General features: G+C 41.5%; 1 protein-coding gene across 3 annotated transcripts in view; it reads right to left on the bottom strand.

The window, feature by feature from the left end:
* The window catches only part of HMCN1 (hemicentin 1), a 189,191-nt gene extending 171,666 nt beyond the window's left edge, over positions 1-17,525 (bottom strand). For all 3 annotated transcript variants that reach the window (XM_026101129.2, XM_026101130.2, XM_026101128.2), the window contains exon 1: positions 16,851-17,525. In XM_026101129.2, coding sequence (XP_025956914.2) covers positions 16,851-17,148 — 298 coding nt within the window. In that variant the 5' untranslated portion in view covers positions 17,149-17,525. The remainder of the gene's footprint in view (positions 1-16,850) is intronic.
* Between the last annotated feature and the right edge of the window lie 3,056 nt (positions 17,526-20,581).

The raw sequence follows: 20,581 nt of genomic DNA on the forward strand, positions 1-20,581 counted from the left end.
TGCCAACCACAAGGCTTCCATCACCGACCACGTTAGAAGTCGGTCGTTGTCCAGGCAGTAGTGCAGTCCTTTCTGAGGAGGAAATGCAGCTATACAAACTGATCGCTGTGCTACAGAAGCTACTTGGAGCTTTTATGTCTTACGTTCTTGCATCCAAAAGAAGGCTCAAAAGCACAACAAAAATCTGCAGTTATAAATGGCATTCACAAACCAACATGAAATTCCCATGCATGTTAATAGTCAGGCTAGCTTTCTTGAATGCTAATATCAAGAAACCAAGACCTTAGGTGCATGACTAACTCTCTTTAAAGCACAGTCTGCTGTGGAAGATCTGGAAACAATCTGTTTTTATGAACTGCCCACTGGCATGTTCACAGCAAAGACAGTAGCTCTAGGGAATTCAGGAGAGGTTCAGGTACAGACATTAATATTGATTCAGTCTTTCTATAAAGCTCTCATTCAGATTTCTGCAGTAAAAAATGCCATCTACGATGATTAAGACTGTTTTATTCAGGTTTAATCACCAGTTCTGCCAGAGAGTCTTTGTTGCCTGAAGCAAATCCTTAGGCCCAAATCCAGAAAAACACTTCGCGTTGCATGAATATTTTATGCATGAATATTACATCAAAATCAACAGAACACATGCAAAAGCGTTAAGTGTTTTCTGCCCAAAGTCTGCAAACTGTGAAACAGGTTGTGTTTCTCTTTTCTCATTGTTTCTTTGTTGCTACCAGAAGAGCAGAATATTCCAGGCAGAGCTATTAACCATCATATGAAGGTGAGATCATATGAGATCCTAGAACAATGGAAGTCCAACTGTAAAGATGTTGATACAAATATTACAAATTTCTGATAATATTATGTGGACCAAGACCTCAGTGTACCAAATAAACTATAATAAACACAGATAATATCCAATCTTAATAATAAGCCAAATTTAACTAACAATAACCGAGATGAAATTCCAGCTCTCCCTCACAGATGGCAAATTAAAATGCTCTGTAATGAAGCTCAGAGTACACATCTACAAAGCTAATGTAACATCAGGAAATATAAACAAAAAACAGGAAAAAAAAATCAACTCAACTTGTTCTTCAAAGTCACGTCTTGCATTTACCATGCTCTTTCTTTCAAACACATTATGTTCCTGATTAACAGTAATGCCTTAAGGCACAACCTTTTTCCTTTTTCTGAACTTCAGAGTTAAAAACTGCTTTGAAATGTCACTAATGCATGCAATTCTTACTCAATGATAACATCTAAGCTCACCCCCTAATTTAAAACGCCACGCTTCTAATTGACAAAATTGAATCACGTAGGAAAAGCATGAGGAATTCAAATCCTAGCCCGAGTACAATGAAACTTCAAACAGTGTTGAAAAATAAAAAAAACAGCCGAGCTAATAAAAAACAGACTGTGCTTAAACAATCTTTCATCAAGTAAATTTCACCTACACTGTTACTCTTGGAATTTGGGAAAGTAGGAGGTGCCAACAAGGACTGAAGAGGAGGTTAAAAAGGCTGTTTGGGAAATGTGTAATATTTTGCAAATTAAGAAAGCACACAATCAAAGCCAGACTCTGACCTCAGTTATACTGGTGTAAATCCAAACTAACATCACTTACTGTAATGGAATTGCTCTGGATTTACTCCACGTTAACTGAGATCAAGACCTGTTCATTGAGATGGAATATTGAAGTGGAAAGAACTGTCTTTTATAGCTACACAACGGGACACTTCAGTGCAACCAACTAAGAAACTCCTTTAACACTAAGCAGCTGCAACATAAAGTGAGGTAGGTTTGAGATATCACATAAATATCCACAGCCACCATTTCTAAAGATTGAAAGGTTCTACGTAGTTCAAATTTGTCTCTAAATACGCTTTATACAAATTGAAGAGTTAATTCAAAACATGCTTCACTTATTTAGGGCTTTTTTTTTCCTTTAAGTCTCAAACTATGAAAACCCCTCACAAAATAAGACTCAGGATATTCCCATAAAGTAAGTATACAACAGCATCCCATAAATGACTTCCCTCATGCCCTTCACAGAGGGGTGAGTTTACCACCCGCTAAGCTAGAGCTACATCTCCATAACCTACAGCACACTTCCGCCCGGTGGAGTATTCCTGTGCCTTCCCTCCAAAAGGGAAAATATGGGTACGTATTCTTATGAACATCTATGCTGAACCACAAGGAGTTTAAAAGATTTGCTTAGAAGCCCCACAATGAGACAATGGCAGAGCTGGAACTAAAGCATCAGGAGTGCTGTCAGCCCCTTTACCGCAGAGGTCTAGGTTTTAGTAATTATATTATTCCACGTGAAGGCTAGATGCAGACCACCGCAGCTACCACACGCTCCCAAGTGAGTTCTCCCTTCCATGATACAATAGCTAAATTCTTCAGAACGCAACACAGCCAACATGCATTATTTTTAACTTCATATATCATCGTTTTCTGTAAGTAATAGAACAACTTCTAAATGCAGTTTCAAGGGCAAGGAAAGGGCTGAATTTTTACAGTAGTGAAAGGTTTTTCCACTTTCTGCACCTTGAGCATGAGCAACAACAGCAACATTTAAAGCAAAGCTTGATAAACAAAGAAATCACATTTTATTCACTGTCAGCATCCACCTAAACAGTCCAGATTTGCAAACACATGTGGATCCTGAATAACTCGTAATCTTTACAGTTAGATGCAGTTCACTAGTGCTATACTCATTCTCTTCCAACTGCAGATATGCTAGCCAAACAAATCGCCATCCCCCCGCCCCGCAGAATCACCCTTCTAACAAAAGCTACCCTCTGCTCTGCAGCAAAACAGCTCATGCACACCCTTGCTAATTAAGCTAGTAAGCTAAAATAGTTTAAGCAGTCCCTGCTAACCTGGTTCATTTTGTCTAGAATTGCTAAGGAGCACCCACAGCTGGATATCACAAAGGGAAGCAGTTAGCAGTGCACAGCAGTAATTTTTTCAGCCAATACAGCTGCATCTTTAAGTAAACATATCTCCACATACTCAGCCAGAATTTCAGAGAACAAATAGCAGGGTCAGTTGGTCAAATTCAGGCCCAGAACAAACTCTAGAAATGTACCTGCTTTCACAGCCAATATGCGAAGTGAGAATGACCTACCCGCCCTTGCTATCGTTCTCATTCATGTTAAAGGAAGTATCAGCCACCAGACACACCGAAAGCAGTGAGGGAAAGATTTCTCCACCGTATCCTTCATAGCCTCTATTTGGGGCTAGCCCAGTACGTTTATTTCAGGGCAAGAACATGTTGCCTTTAGCAGCAACACATTTCACCATCAGGATCCAGTCTGTATATGCCTAAGACGCACCAGACTGCCAAGAAAACCTGAGATGAAGTAGGGGAGCGCTGAAAAGAGACATTGAACCTCTGAGGGAAAAGGGCCAATGGAAATTGTGAGAAAGGGAAGGGTAGAAGGCAGCGACCAAGATAAAAAGATGTGAGAGAAAGAGATTAGGAAGAAAGGGGAAAAACAGAGTAAATATTTCAGTGACAAATAAGCAATTTGTGGGTTTGTGGTTAACACACAGGACTGTGACTCAGGAATAAGTCACACAAATTCCCTTTCAATTCAGTTTAGGTAAAATGGGGAGGGTGAAAACATGACAAGTAAACAAAAACCACTCATCTAAAATGCCTTAAGACATCAAGATGTGGATATTAAGTAATATATCATTACATGAGGAGCAAAAGCACCACTGCCTAAAGCATCATGTTCTCCAAATCCCGCAGCATAGCAGTCGGAACGTTATGCTAACCAGCACACACCACGTGCCGGAGAAGTCTGCCCGCCGGCCAGTGAAGAGGGCTAGGGCTTGGCTTTGCCTTCCCCACTTGCCAGGGGCTAGCAGTTCTCGTGGTACTCAAACTCAGGTAAAAGATAGCAGCTAGTGGAGTACAGTGATGCTAAGGATCTCTAATTAAAACCAGACTATGACTGTGCTAGGTGCCATACAAGCTAAGTGACACAAAAAATGGAAGAGAAGAGCCAAAAGACAAAGGTTTGCAGAGTGCAGATAGTCTCCTCTCTTGCTGGGTGCCCCAGCCATTGCACCTTTACCTAAAACCACACACTTGCCTAACCATATTACTTATTTACAGCTTAAAATGCTAGCTCTGACACAACAGTTGTGAAGTCTAAGTCTCTTTGAGGGTTTAGTTAATAAAAGTATAAATTTGTTCTGAGGCAGATGACTTCATTTTTCCTGCAGAACTTTGCTTTTCCTCTTCTATTCCTCTGTAACTCAGTGCGAAAGCAGACTAGTTCAGTGAACTACGCTAAGACCTCGCTAACTAAACAAAAAGCTCTGTCCTTTGGAAAACAGACTCGGACATACCATTGTACAGCTTAAGAGAACTCAGGAAATGTTTCAGTGATATTCAGCATCCCCAGGGACACTTAACTTCAGCTCATGAAAATACACTAGTGTCCAAAGCTTGAAAATTACAATGGCTTCCTGCTTACACCCCCCCTCCTCCAGGCTATGAATCTAATTTAAACAAGATGGCAGGAGTCCAGCAGTAACCTATGGTCACAGATTAGAGCTGCTATCCTGAGCAAACAGACCCAGACATTTAGCTGGGACTATAGCAACACAAGACATTCCTTCGTTTTCATTTAATTATGCAAACCTACCCCCACTCACTCTACTTCAGCAGGGATTTTCCAGTCTGTAAACCTGGAGTCCCATTCTGCTTTCAGTTACATCTAATTGCATACCAGTGTGATTGCAGAGGAGCTCTACTGACTGTAATGTATCCCATAGTTATACTGTTGATACTGGGAATTTGGCTCTACTATGCATCAGGCTACATGAAATTGTGTTTTAAAGCTGTCTTCATATCTTGTAGTCCTGTGACTGGAAAAACACAAGAGGAAGGAAGCATTACAGCTCCTGTGAAAACACTGAGGCACTGAAATAAAAAGGAGAAACAAAAAACTAACTCCCTTTCAATTTTAATTCAGCAACAGGCTCTGCAACACTCAGTTCATACACTCGGGGGCCAGGTGTCTTTCACAAGAGCCAGCTCCTGCAGACACCTCTAAAGAATAGTTTAAAATTCTCTCTATACAATGCTCGCATGTCCAAGTTTACTTTGAGAGTCCCCTTATATTATACACACAGGCTCTGAACACTTAAATGCTTGATTTAATGTACCTAATGTCACATACTAACTTTTGCATTACCAAGAGCACACTGTAAAGAAACCATTATTCCAGAGTGAACAGATGAGACTGCTATCAGACCTTAATAGGAATATATTACTGAAAATAAATTCAACACTTTTCAGTTATCTTTCATTGCATGTGACATATGCAGCTTGGTGTCTGGGAACATGCAATTTTCAAATATGCATAGATTTTAATCTGCCTGTTTCACAGGCTAAAATCTGTGCTTAAGTATATTTTAGGAAGAGAGCTACAACACAAGCAGAGCTGGAAAACTGCACACAGTGTCTTTTTGAAGAGAAGGAGAGTACCAAGGATGCTAAAGAAAAACAAGATGGAAGAGTAAATGGGGCACAGAACAATAACATATCTTTATTATTAATATATCTTCATAAATACACACAGCCTGTTCACATTTGTAATACACATTAACAGCGTGTATCACATCCCCCTTTCATGGCTTATGCCCACAGACACTATCAGCCTCATGCTGCTGCCAGTATTACTCCCTTGGATTACACAGAAAGGGTCTCTGTTAAAACACCCAAGGTTCAGATCCTGCTGACAACTTGAGGTAAGGGCAAATGAGGTGTACGACACCAGTGATGTCCTACAGCAGCCACATCACCCTTCACAAAGTTCAGTTTCTGTTAAAGCTCCCTGCTGAGCTCCCTCTGGGCATTACTCAGTTTCAGCTCAAAATGCCTTACCAGGAGAAGTTCTTCAGCACAGCTAGGGTGGTGATACTTTAAGCAAAGGGAGGGGGTTAGCTGCCAGCCTCCGTGTAGTTAGAGGGCAGTTCTCCCACTGGCTAGTGAAGGTGCAAAAACTGGAATACCCATAAACCTTCAGGACCTTCCCTCAGCCACCTCTCACACAAAGAAGCATGAGAGGTGGCCCGGACACCTGAGCTCAGACTAGAACCAGGGAGGACATCGCAGTGGGGGTACAACCTGACCCCAGTGCAAGCAAGGTTCATTTGAACACTCGGTATCCATATTTTAAGCAGCCAAACAGTATTAAAAAAAATCTCAGGGACTATTATTTGGACAGTCAGCCCAAGAGGAAGGTAGAAAGCAGAAAGCCCCTCACTTGACTTCATTCCTCCTAAATTACTTCATCCATTCCAAATTCAGGGCCTCAGCTGAACTAACTTCAGCTCCTTCTGCAGTAAGGGAAAGCAAATGAAACCTCCAGAAAGCATTTCAGAAGTCAAAAGGGACAAACTGCTCTGTAAAGGTGCCAACCTCTTGTGTGCTACAGAAGGAACCTTTGGGTAGTTACTCTCCTAAGGTTCTTCAGTTAAGTGACTGAAGTGTGATGGGATGAATCCTGTCCTCTGCCTGTGCACTGCACGGCTCCACGTATCTTGACATAACACAATCCCATTCAAGTGCCTCACGAACACAGAGTCATTGTGTTCCTAGTCTGGCAAAAAACTACAGGGAGAAGCTCAGCTCACATCTATAGTTAACGAAGAGATTGCACATGTTCTTCAAAAGGCAACGAGAGTTTAACAGGAGCGCACAAGGAGATATATGTAACCTACAATTCCAATACAAAATGCAAATTGTGGACCTAGGTTTACCCATTAACAATGGCATAACCTGAATTCACAACAGGCATAACTGAAGGACATAATAAATCTGATTTAACAGCAATGCACCTAAAACAAGAAATCTTAAAAACTGTTAATAGTTATGGAAACTGAATCATACTCAACAACATCATTCAAGGATAAAACACGTTTTCCCTGGCAGCAGTAAAGTATATGAAGCAGTCAGCCCATAGCGCATTTCATTAAATCCATCCTATTCTTTCTAACAGAACTTCTGATTATCAAAGAATGGTGAGGCAATCAAGTAACACCATCAGTCCCTTTCAGCAGAGAAACTGTTCTGCCATTTGCAAACTGAAAAACATGTGTCAGAAAAAATATTGGGAGCATTTGTGTCTTCTTCAAAACCAAAGCTCAACAGCATACACCAAAAATCAAATCACTGATCGGAGATTATATACCAACTGGTCTCTGAGGGTTTTTTCTGTCTAAAGAGTTCCTATCATTCCTTAGACCACGTTCAAAATTAACTAACTAAATGAAGTATCTGCCCCTTTTCCATGCTCCAGAATCCAGCTTATCCGGATCCTCATCTGACTGAGCAAAACCTGCGCTAGTATAAATCCCAAGCAGCCTCCAGTACGCAAACAGAGAAGTGGAAAGCACAGGTCAGAAAGGCTAGAGAATCACACCATTAGTCCACACAACGTAATAAAAATACCTCCGAGGTTCCTAACAACTACGTACTGCAGGATGAAGAATGTCACAGACACGTAATATAAAGCACTGACCCAAAGTAAACTCATTTTGCTCACAGTTGTTCAAGGAAAGTTCAAGTTCAATTGGTACCAGCAGGCTGGATCGCGCACCGTCACTTCACACCGCTGTGCAGGAACAAATACCGTTTATCCTCCTGAAGTTAACATGCAACCCAGCATACGTTCTGTATCACACAAATACAGAGCTTTCAAACGGAATGCGAACATGTCCCCACACCTGATCCAAATCAAATTTGTACTGCTGGATGACAAAGTAGCACACATAGGGCAAGGATTAAGGATCATAGAGCCCCAGTTTAAACTGCCTTCAGTTCTTCATTTTTTTTTCCTTCATTCTTCTGTGAGAACTCAAGTTTCCCTCCTTCAGCAAAGGCATTCACTATTAATTCCCACTGCAAAAGGCACTCTTTTTGATAGTTAACTTCCAACATTTCTGCTTTAATAGAGTGAGATTGGCGTTTTGAGAGGCAAATATTCTGTGGTTAATTGTCAGTACTTGCTAAACTTTAGCCTCCTTTGTCATTTTCCCTCTATATATAATCACTGAAAAACCATCTTACACTGAACGTCAGTACCTCAATTAAAGTGAGACAAAGAGGTATATAATATTTATGCCTCCTGGCTCATTCATTCCCATGCATTCTCATAAAACAATTGTTGTCTTCAGATAAGAAAGAGTCAGAATATATAAGTCTCTGGGAGGGATGCAGACAGCTTTATTCATAGCTTAAAAGCACTGGAGGATCTGCATCAAGTTTCTGCTTTTTACAAATCATTAGAAATTTGATTTGTGGAAGCTTAAAGCAATTCAGTAGCAGCGTACATCATCAGAAATTTTTCTTCTGTTTCCATTCCACAGAGCTCCCACCAAGACTTGTAGCCAACGTTGCCTACTGTTAAGCAATTATTGTCAAAAACAGGATTAATTTGGCTTTCTATATATGACTTCCTGTGGAAACACAAGCTCCTGCAATTTTGGAGAAAAACTCGAAGGGGAAGAAGAGAGGGAGAGGGAGAACAGAACAGACGGCTATTAATTCCAGCTTTTAGGCTGTTTGTATCTATGTTCACTGCTTTCATTTATCAGACATTACTACTTCAGATGAGAGTGACTATCACTCCCCATTTTACAAGCAAGGGACGGTGCTTAACAGAGCTGCCCCAGGAAGTCAAAAAAATACAGCTTTGACAGACCTCCCCCCCCCACCCCCCACAAAGCTTTTCAGAGGGATTGTACCACGTCCACTGCTTGGATAATTCAGATCATCATCAGATACATTGTGCCAGCTACTTTGTATCAGTTTACTATTTCATCAGTTTACTGGCACAAGTTTGATCATTTTCTCATCTGGCTCAGTATTGGCTGATTTTTATTTTGAGATCAATCAGTAAATTCCATTCTCAGCAAGATATGTGATCCCTCAGCAAAGCCTACATTTTTCTATTGACTAGTGTTCAGCACAGATAATAGTACTAGGCAATATATAAGAAAACCTACTATAACTGGAAGTGAAAGAGTTTTTCAAGATGGAATCCTGATGATGAGCCACAGTGCATGGAAGCGATAATATTGATATAAAGATTCTGAGGCAACTGACAGGTTTCCACATTATAAAACCACTGTATTCAGAAGTGAATTTAGAAGTCTGCGCAACAATTTGCTATATTGTTGCACATCGAATAGTTGAGTCATGGCACTTTATAGCCATGTCTATTTGCAAAGCAGCAATGTGTAAGGTATTTTGCCTGTAGCAAATGTCATCTATGTAAACTCCAGAAACTACAGAGCACAGACACACACTTCTAGACAGCAAGTCTCCTTTGCAAAATGACATCAATAACAATTACTGGGACAGAACAGTATTGGGATGCATTGCTAATGAGCTGGAGAACTTTTCATTTATTGGTCACCAGTTTGAGCTGAGGATAACAAAATAAAAATCAAGGACATCCAATAACTTCTGTATAAGTTCAGGAGGCAAGAATTTCAAACACAGCTTTAAGATATTTCAATCTCTTTTGCATGGCATTATGTATTCTTTGGCACATTATCGGCCTTTTCCTGGAAAAGGCATAATCTTCATTGTACCCTCGAGCAAAAACAGGGATAAAAATCCTATCCCATGTGAAAAAGATTTGAGAATTGGAAAATAAGTTACTGTCGCGCAAATCTTTAGGGCTGGATAGATAGAGTTAAGTCAGCAGAAACAACATTTTAAGTGATGGTCTAATACTCTTTTGGCAATCTCACAGCATTTGGAGTCTACCACACAGGTTTTGGAGCTTCTGTACTGTCAGTACTGTCTTCTGTGTAATCAATATAAACAGCTACTTTTAGAGGGACCCCAAATAAATCCTTGTGCAGAATCAAGAAAGTGTATACATATATTACATACTATTAATTTCATGGATATCACAGTGTCTACAAGAAGGACAACAACAAGGTCTCGAAATATACATTTCACATATATTCAATAAAATTATCAGGAACTTAGAACAGACATGGAAAATATCTGTAGATACTTTAGACGTTATCCTTACCAATTCAGAGTTATTCACTATCATTATATAGTACTGTTGACTGGCATTCAATTGATGACTGTAGTAACAAAACTTAGTAGTAACAATGACAACAACAAAGAGGGCATATGTGGAACCTTAAGTAAATGGAGTATTTTCTGCTGAAATTGTCAGTGGTGAAATAATAAGTAAAAATGGCATTTAAACAGTTACAAAAGGAGCGGGCAGATTTGACAGTTGTTACACCCCATTCTTGTTATCATTTATCTTCTGACATACCAAGTCAGCACTGAGCATTTGTAAGTTTACATTATAGCTTCTAAACCTTGAAAGAGAAAAATTCAGACCAGAACTTAGACGTGCACTCATTATTGCTGTCACTATATACATAAGGAAGTTAAAAAATTAATCAAATCCAGAGACTTACACAAGTAAGCACACAGATAGGATTTTCAGAAATTTTTGAAGCCACTAAAAAACACTAAATCGAAGAATTAGTCAGGACAACTTTAACCTGACATTTTGTGATGTATCATTAGAACTACCACACCAGAACAATGAGAACAGATTTGTTAAATGAGCACATTTTTTCACTTTAGATTTGAGGAATAATACGAAACCCACGTAACTCTCAAAACAAGAAAAGTACTTAAACTGGGTGGAGAGAACCGTTTTCTTTGCCTCTGACCTTATTCTTACCAGATAGAGCTAGGACAACTCTTCTCTTTGCTTCCTACAAATGCTATTGGATTTTGCCACGTTTCCAGTGTTTTCAACACATTTGCCCATAGGAACCTCATCTGCAAGCAGTTGCTTGCCAACCCAATAATTGGTCCAGTTCAAATATTAGATAGCTATGGAGTAGTTATGCCTGCTGCGGAAGGTGAGGAGGTACACCGAATGTGGAGAGGAAGAGCTACTGCCCAAAGAGAAGCAGAAGGACTACTCAGAATCCACCAAGCCTTCACTTCCTGATGGGCACCTCACTGAACACACCGTGTTCACAGAACACAGCAGGGGTTGACGTGAGGTCTGTCTCTCCAAAACTTTTCTGGTGCTGCCCCCATCCTTGGTACAAACTCCGCTTCTTGTGCTGTTGTGCTAGCAAACTCAGATCAGTGCAAAATACTGCATTTCAGTTAAACTTATGCTCCCCACTTTGGAAATTACTACCATACAGTTTCTCCGCCAGTTATGTTCCTGTTCTTTAGTAAAACAGAGTATTGAAGCACTTCTACCCCCACCCAAAAGAAACAGAGGGAATCGTGAAGAGAATGACCTCCTCCTCCCTCTTCAAGTTATCCCAGATGGACAATTTAAGCTGAATTTCCTGAACGGGAAAAGATTTTGCACAACTTATCTATATAGATTCAGACATAGTTTGAAAATTTTAAGAGACACCCATTAACCAGAAAGCAAACGCCGAGGCCAAATGCTGACACAAACGCCAGTGGAGAGTGCAAAAGGGTAAGTGCAGGGCAACGTGTTGGAAAAAAGCTATCAGGAGAATTCTATGTGAGAAATCTGTTGGATAGTGAAAGCCAATGATGCTGTTTATCTGCAGATACAGAAAGGCGAAACATGCTGGCTTGTATTTGGAAGGTTGGCCAGGCAACCTCAAGGGTTGAATTAAAAACAGGAAGAATTTCAGCAGAGCAAGGCTGGATGTTTTATTGTTATGCCCAGAGGACAATCTATTCCTCATCACTTTCAAGTGTCTTTTTCAAGGTAGCAGTTAACATGTGAAGGAAGGGCTATACTTTTCCATTCCTGCACACAGCTTTCCATCTCCCTTTATTACACATTCAGATCAACTGCAATACTCTTTATTTCAAAAGCATAAAATATTTTAATACCACTAATGGCCGAATTTTAATTTCTTCTGTTCCTCCTCTGGCAAAGTAATAGCTTTCTTAAAAACAACAAATCCCCCAAAAAACAAACCTTTCATATGGCCTTCAGAATTTGTTCCAAGTTAGTGTGTGGCCCAGCAACCTAACTACTGTTATGGTAATAGCATTATAAGTATGCTAAATGAAAGAAACCCCAGGTTATGAAGTTAAAAATGATCATGTGCCCTTACTCCATTATATAGCCAGAGCTTTACTTTCAAAAAAGAGGAGCAGGATTGAGGAGAAAACATTGTATTTCCAGTTCTCCTACACATTTGCTGTATGACCCTAAATGAATTAAGTTCAATATTATTTTCTTACCTGAACAGTAGTAGTATTAAGGTTTTCCTATTTCTTGCATAGGCAATATACTGCTTATTTGATTTGTAAGAAAAGTACAAGATGCTCAGATTGGAGATTTGTAAACATGCAGAGCATTAACTGGTAAACAATATCCTGTACATTAGGATGTCCACAGTGTATGTTACTGCAACTGCTATCAAGTTCCAAGGAAAGTTAAAACCCACAGATAAAAATGTTACTGCACATATGCCTGCATGCACAAGCTAAAGCACAACAAACAGTTGCAACTTCATTCAGGTTGCCCCAAACCTTCAAATTCAGACTACAACTCAAACACGGTATTTTACTCCAAGATGAAGGGGACCGGGTGAAGAGTCAGAATTTTTCTGGTATGTTACTGTTCCATGGAAAAAAACTATTTAAATTCTACGTAGCCCATTAGAATAACTATTTACAGAAGTGGGTTACCTAAAAAATTTAAGCATGTAAAAAATATGTAGCATATTATGTTACATGGTAAACTATATTCTCTTCAATTTTCTTGTAATTAAGATAAGTTACTAGAATTGTTCTTTAAAATAGTCATTCACACTAAAGGAATGCTTGATTAAGAAAAAAAAAAGAAAGGAGAGAGATTAAATCATGCAGGGTCAAAGTTATTACTGGTATAATTCCATTAGCTTTACAGAATAATACCGGGGATGAATTTGTCCTCCTAGGCTTGTTTTCCTTTCCAAAATTCCTTAATGGTATAAAATAAAAATAGAAAGGCTGGCCACAGATGTTAAATAAAGACATTCCACGTCCAATCTGGTTACCACAGAATACAATAGGAATAGGAGATCAGAACCCTCTACACACAGCTACAAAAGCATTCATTGATCTTAAGCTTTAGCTCCAATTCTAAATTTCCCTGTGCCAACCCTCCTTAATTAAGAATTTTTGTCAATTTTTCCATTGAACACAAGTCTGGCAAGAGGTTTCTTTTTCAATAGCCTTTTCACTGTCTATGAAACTTCTGTGATCATGTTTAGGCATTGGAAAACCGCAGCAGAAAAATCCTTGTTATCTCCTGGAAGTGTTGCACATGCACACACATGAAGAGGTATGCAGAACAAAAGGCTTTTCCAAAAGGGAAGCTCAGCATACCACAGGATAGTATGGTGGTAGCAGAATGTGAAGCCCATTCTTACATTTTTTTGTAGGTCGTAACTCTGGACTACACCAAAAACTCAGGTTTGATACTATAAAATGTACTTGTCAATTATTTCTATTTTACCAAAATACCATTGTAATAGTCATAACATTGCATTTAAATCTACCACTAAAGACCACAATATGACTCTATAACACAATGCAGTACTAATACGCAGCATTCTGGTAATAATATAGCCCAGTAGAATATAGCAGGATTTTTAAATAACTCCAATTATTTATGATTCTAATGTGCCTCGTGTGATGTCAAGTACTCTTCCAGGCCAGACTATTGTATGATGTTGAGGAATGCACTTCCCTCTTCAAAAAAAACCTCTGCTTTTCTATATGGTACTCAGAAACCCCTTGAGTCATTTCACTCTTCAGCACTAATCAAACAGTACTGCAAAGTGACTGACTATGGCCAGTTCAGCACACACTGCGCAACATAAGAAATCAAAGGAGTTAAAAGCCAAATTGTCATAAACTTTAAACTGTAAAGATAGTCTAGTTACCTATCAATAGCATATCTGGATAGCTTTATATACAGAGAAGCTCCTTGGTGCTGAGATCCAATCACACATTACACTCCTAGGAGAGTCCCATTTGCCTCACACAAATACTAAGAAAACTTATCTGTGGAGCAGCTACATAGAAAGCTCTATTTTGAAAAACAACAAAAGCATTCTGTTGTGCAAATAACCAGACAACTTGAGAGAGGAAAAAAAAAAAGAAAAAAATCTCACGCTCATCAACTTGGCTGAACAGACTTCAAAGAGAACAACGCTAGGTCAAAGTAAACGAATTGGACGCTGTGAAATCCAAGCCAAGCAGTAATTTTTGTAGATTTTTGAGGTAATGTACTTTCCTCTAGACGCAAAAGAGATATTGAAGAATTGGTCACAACAGTATTTCTTGCATATTCTTTTGAAGTGCCTAGATTTGTTCATCATCAGACATAAGATACCAAACTAGAAGGACCAGTGCTCTGAACTGCTACATCCCTAGAGTTCCAGACAACAGACCATGCTATTTACTACTAACTCTAACAAAAGACATACAGAAATAACTTTCACAAACTAAGACAAAATAAGGTTTAAAATTATGCATTCTCCACTTTCAAACTACTTTAAGACATAACAAGTTACCCATCATACTATGGCCCCCTCTGGCTGGGCAGGGACTTCCATATAAAGACATGTAATAGGATACACAATATATGTTTGCCAGCAGTTCTTAATTGCATAGGTCTGCGCTCTGCAGGTTTAAGTTTCAGTTATTCTACATGATGAAATCTAACATTTGCCAAGGAAAGGAATCTCCTGTGAAAAGAGAGGGAAGGGGGAGGAGGCAAGGAAGCAACAAGTCTGTGAGCAGAGGGGGAAAAAAATCTGGATCAGGGGAGGAAGGTGTTGGTGGATTTGTTGCTAATCGGGTATATACAGAATAAGAAAGTGGTGATGTAAGAAAGCATGATTGAAAGAATCAGTCTGTAACAAAAGCAAAAATTCTAGAGAGCCAGTGGACACAAGAGGTCCAGGGAGAAGGGAAAAAAAGAATAAAAAGAGGAAAAAGGGAAAAAGAAAAACTGAATGAGGAACAGAACACATGTGGGATGGGAAAAAAAAAAGCAGCTATTGAAACAAAGGATTTGATATTAACTTCTAATGAAAGCTAAACAGTGAAAGTATTAGTAATATAAAAGCTGTAAATTCATTCTATTGAGGATGCCAAACAACAGAGGAGAAAGTACCAACCACACAAACTTGCAAACTAAAATTGTTCCATGCAAAATCATCCTCTTGCTCTCCAGGTTCATATAGATGCCCAAGCCATTCTGAAAGAGAGAGCTATCAATTCTCATAGTGAACCACTTCAGTGAGGAGAGAGGAAACACATATAAAGAATAAGAAGAGAAAATAAAAACTAAACAAAAAAAACCTATCATGTTGATTTTCTGCCCCATTACTTTCCAAGCAGAAGCATCAGCTTGATTTTCCAGAAGAATATAAACCAGCTCTGGGCTCTACACCTGTCCAAAATCCTTTTCCCCTTGCTGAATTCTGTAGCCTTATAGTCATTTTTTAAGTCACATACACATTTGTTTCATAAACTAACAGAAAGGTAAAGGGAAAAAAAAGTAACATCAAATGTAAAAACAGTAAGGTAAATAAAACAGACCCTTTCTTAATAAGGGTACTCTGATGGACTCCTAGCAATAAAAAAAAATTTAAAAAAAGAAGAGAATGGATAATTAAATAGCAAAACTTGCAAAGACAAGGTTTTCACTGATTTTCCAAGTAACGGATTTAAGATATTTCCATCAATAGCAAATAAATGTTTTGCAGGCAGAAATATCTTATGAGTAGAGGGGGAACGGGGGTCTCCCTTCACTGATGGCATCCCTGCAAAAAGTGAAGTTGTATGAATTGATTTCTACAATACCATGTTCCAAGATATTCCATGGAAACTAGATCCAGAAGGATTATTTGCAAGGGCTTCTTCTGCCCCTCTTTCCTTGACTTTTTTCTTAAAAAAAAAAAAAAAAAAAATTACTGCATAGTAGAGCACACATCACCAGCCTGAGGCATCCTGTTCCTATTTCCTTCTCAAGTCACTAAAAGATACTTGACAAGGGAAGAGGAAGAAAGCCAGAAAGAAGGGAATAGAAAACAGATGCTGAAAAAGACAGGAACACACATACACAGCAGAAAGAAAAAGGTAGAATGGGAGAAAGAAATAAGAACCCAAACCAAAAACCACACTATCAGAAGCTTCAGGATCATATCACTGCAAGTTTCTGAATGCAAGCAAGCAACAACAAAACTCAGGCAAAAGCGCGATGGTATTGTGTAAGTTCATAAATGTGTTTCAGTAGAATGGCATGTAAAAAACTTAATACATTTCTAGTATACATTTTCTCTACTAGGAAAAAGTCACAGAGGCCACTTATCCTAGGGTTTTTTCTTTTTTTTAAGAGGCATTTATGATCCTCTAAAACTACCATGTGGTATTGATGGAGCATTTAAAAGCAACTTCGATCTGGCTTTGAAAGTTGTGCTGCACGTTTGTCTGCACGGAGAAAGGGAGAGAGTTCACAGAACGTAACACGCTACTGGCAAGTCACCGTAGTGAAGAGATGCCCTGTAAAAAGCATGACTGAGACATGTCACAGAAACGTTTATACCCCCATGTCCTGGAAGCGCAGGAAACTGAGTCTTTCACGCAGAACAGCTCGGGGAAGCATCTCCCCTTCTGGCCGCCTCCCTCCCTCCTCACGCGCGGCTCCCCGCCGAGCCCGCACCCCCTCCCCGCGCGGGAGGCGCCGCGGCACCGCCGCGTACCTGCCCGCCCCGCCGCACACCCCGGGCACTCCCGCAGCCCTCCAGGGACGCTGCCTCACCTGGATCGTGGAAAGGCACCAAAGCGAAGTTGTACAGCGGCCGCTTGGGTCTTTTTAAGGACGTTTCCAGAATCTTTGACGCCCCCTCGATAACCTGCACCAGGTCGTCGTACATGGAGCCGGTCACGTCGAACACGAAGGCCAAGGTGGAGGCGCCCTCCGGGACGCCCCCGGCGCCGGGCTCCCCCGCGGCGGCGGCCGGCGGCGGCGCGGGGCACGGGCGGAGGGCGAGCAGCAGCAGCAGCAGCAGGGCGCACGGCCCCGCCGCCCGCGCCGGGGCGCGGCCCGGGCAGCCCATTCCTGGCGGCGACGCCCGACAAGCGCCCCCGGCTCCCGCTGAGCCTCACGGCGCCTCGGCGGCAGGCGCGACCCGCATCGGCGGCCGGCCGCCCCCCACGGCGGCGCGGACACGACGCCCGCCGCGCGGCGCGGCTGCGAGCGACCCGCTCCTGCAGGGAAGGGGGAGGCACGCGGCGGCTTTTGTCCCCGGGCCGCCCGACTTAGCTAGCGGGACGGGGGCAGCGCCTCACGGAGGGCGGAGAGCAAGTCCCGTCCATGCCCCAGCGCGCGGGAGCCGCTGCTGGAGCCTGCGGCCAGGGACGGAGGCGCCCCGCGCCCAACTGCCGCGCCAGCCCCCGGCTACTGACGACGACGGCGGCGGCGGCTGCTGCTAGTGCCGGGGCCGCCGCACCCGCCCGCCCGCCCGGCCCGGCCTCGCGCTCCCATTGGCCGCCGCGGCCCCCCGCCGCTCACCTCAGGGGCCCCCTTCAGGGCGACCGTTAAAGCCGTTGCGGGGTCGCGCGCGGCCCGCGCGGGGCGGCGGGGGGGGAGGCGGGGGCGCCGCCGTGGCCGCCCCGCTGGCGGGAGCCGGGCGGCTCCGGGGGGCAGGAGAGACCTGCCCAGCGCCGAGCGAGCGTGCTTGAGGCAGGTAGCAGTCGCTCCGGCACACCTGTCCAAAAGAATAGCAGTGCAAGAGGTGGCTCTACCCAGTAGGGCACATAAATGCATTTACCTTCAACACGTGTGTTCACTGGAAGTAAACAGCTGACACAAGACTGAAGGCAGTTCTTCTCCTTGTGCTCGCGGGAGCCTTGGTTCTTCCCTCACTTTGGTTGCAGCCCCACAAATGCTCTCTCAAACGCAGAGCCTGGGCTGGATGACCTCCTGGGCTCCCTTCCGACCTGCGCTTTCCCGTGCTCTTAGGAAAGTATTATGAAAATTACTGTTAGAGTGGATAGAAAAGATCCAAAAATGCAATCTAGGTAGTGCACCGAGCAAGAAAAAGACTAGACAAAGAGGAAAAGAAAGCGAGTGGGAAGGGTGGTGTTTTAACCTCGCTCTATCGATGACGGGCAACGGAAGAGAGAAAAGGCTGGATTTTTCAGAGCTACTTAGTTGTTTAAAGATGCAGCTAAGTCCCAGCAGGCACATAAATACCTCCTGAAAATGTGATCCTAAGTGACTGACCCAAGATCGTATTAAAGGCCTGGGGGGAGAGCCAAGAGCTGAAGCAACGTCGCTCCAGTTGGTTTCAGGCCGTGACCACAAACATCCCTTCCCATCGGCTGCGTGCACGTGCCTTGCGCACCCAGGTGAGCGAGAGTACCTAGTTTTAAACACCAAGGGAGAGGAAGAGCAAATCCTTTGCTTCCAATGGGGTTAGGCAAATGGATGAGGCCAACAGCTTCTAGTTAGCTTTAGTTGATGCCTTTAGGAAAGTTGGGAAATGAAGCAGCATTTGTCTCATTAGTTTCCCCCTTATTCTACCAATCTTAAAATTGGTGCTAGAATTGTGCACTCAAAGCTGTCATATTGTGTGACTGGAAAACTAATTACGTAGAAACATTTGCTTATCCTAATCAAGTTATAAGCCTGGAATTGAATTATAAAAAACAGATGTTTACATTCCTTCTCCCCTTCAGCACTGATGTCATGAGAGGAAAGCACATAACCAGAGCTGTGCAAAGCATTCGCAATAAAACCCCAAACTATGGAAAACTTGCCTCATCTGTAACTTTGCTAGCAGCAAACTCGGACCAGGTTCGTCAAAAGGTTTACGAATCTTGTAAGTAGAGAGGTGCTCAAGCCACAAAACAGGAGTAGATATTTTGAACAGCCTAGAGAATGGCAGCGTTTGGATTTAGGAGTTTCGTTCAGTCTTTTATGAAGATGATTTCCTGTTGCATTCTTCCTCGCAAAGAAAGCCAGGGTGTGCTTTCTGTCTTCAATTATTTCTCGTTTAGAGGTAAACAAGCAAAAACGAACAAGGTAGTGTCTCTATGAAAAAATAACCCCCTCTGACACATATTGCTGTGTCTCTAGAAAGAGATCATTTAATGAGGATTTTAAGGTACAACATAAAAGCAAAATTTACTTTGGTAACAGTGGAAACTGATATTTATTTTGGTTGCCTAACACTTTCCACTATAAAATATTCTTGCAGCTTGGATGCTCTAACACTATTATTCACAGCAGGCCTTTGAAAACTGCAGGAAGAAAGGCCTGTCACAAGAGAAATGCTTTTTTTTTTTTCTCTCTCCAATGAAATTATTTTCATAGTTTGCCAAAGAATCATCTATTGGAAAAAAAATCAGTATGTCCCTTCTGACATGTTCTACAGTTATTTTGTTAATGCAGATTGGTAGCACAGAAGAATTCAACAGATTTGGACCTGATTGTCAAATGCCTTCCTACCACAGTCATACACCGAGTATAAATAAAGTAACCAGTAACTGGTAACCAATCTGGACTGGTAACTGGCTGTATATTTGTCTTGGATAGCTGTAAATTATTAGACTTGGTGGAGTGGAGGATTAAGTCATTTAACTTCTCTCTCCCTAGCTTGTCTCAAATCTATAAAGCATAGATTTCATACACTGTAGGGAAAAATATGCTAGTTTATAACATTGGGAAGGAAAAAAAAGTACTTCTCACCCTTAGGGCCTGTGTCTGAATCTGCTCCATTTTGTAGTTTGCAACTGAAAATCATTATTATCCACTTGCAGCTGATGAAGAGTTGCTGGTTTCAGTACACTCCATAGCATCCAGTTCATAAACAAGAACCCACTTAAAAAACTGAAGCTTCCTGCTGAAGGAAAATATTAAAATGATTGTTTTTAAAGCCGATGCTGCTCTCTAATTACACTACAAACTACCGATATCAAAACAGCTTCTCCTGCTCCGATCCCATGGACCACACTCAGCAGGCTCCATCTGCTAGAATTCTTTTCTCACGAAGCCTCTTTTCTGGTCAGCAAACTCTGCACGTATACCAGATACTTTGAACTGTTTTGTCACAGACATTTGACAAAGTTTCCTCTGGAATTATGTATACATTAAAAGCTGTTATTCCCACTCCTCCTCAAAGTCCTTTCTAGGGGGGAGGCTGGATTAATTGTTGTGGAAAAGGAGGGAATTCTTGCTGTTTGCTTTAGGCATCTGGCTATGGTTTCCTCTGTGAGAAGTGTATGTATGGTATATTAAATGCTCTCCAGTTCACAGACAGTCGAAAATTTGTTTTCTTAGCCAATCTTTAGTCTTGTCTTTGCATTTCAGGTATATATATTCTAGTCGCACCTATGAGATACATAACTCACTACTCTAAAATTCAATATAAAATAATGTTTTCGGTCTCAAATTCTGTGCTTTGAAGTAGTATGTAGGAAGAACCTGTGCTGCACTGGGGAGAGATAGGGTTAAAATGCCATCCTAGAAAAGGAATGCTACAACAG

Source organism: Dromaius novaehollandiae, chromosome 8 (genome assembly GCF_036370855.1).
Source record: "Dromaius novaehollandiae isolate bDroNov1 chromosome 8, bDroNov1.hap1, whole genome shotgun sequence".
Lineage (NCBI taxonomy): Eukaryota > Metazoa > Chordata > Aves > Casuariiformes > Dromaiidae > Dromaius > Dromaius novaehollandiae.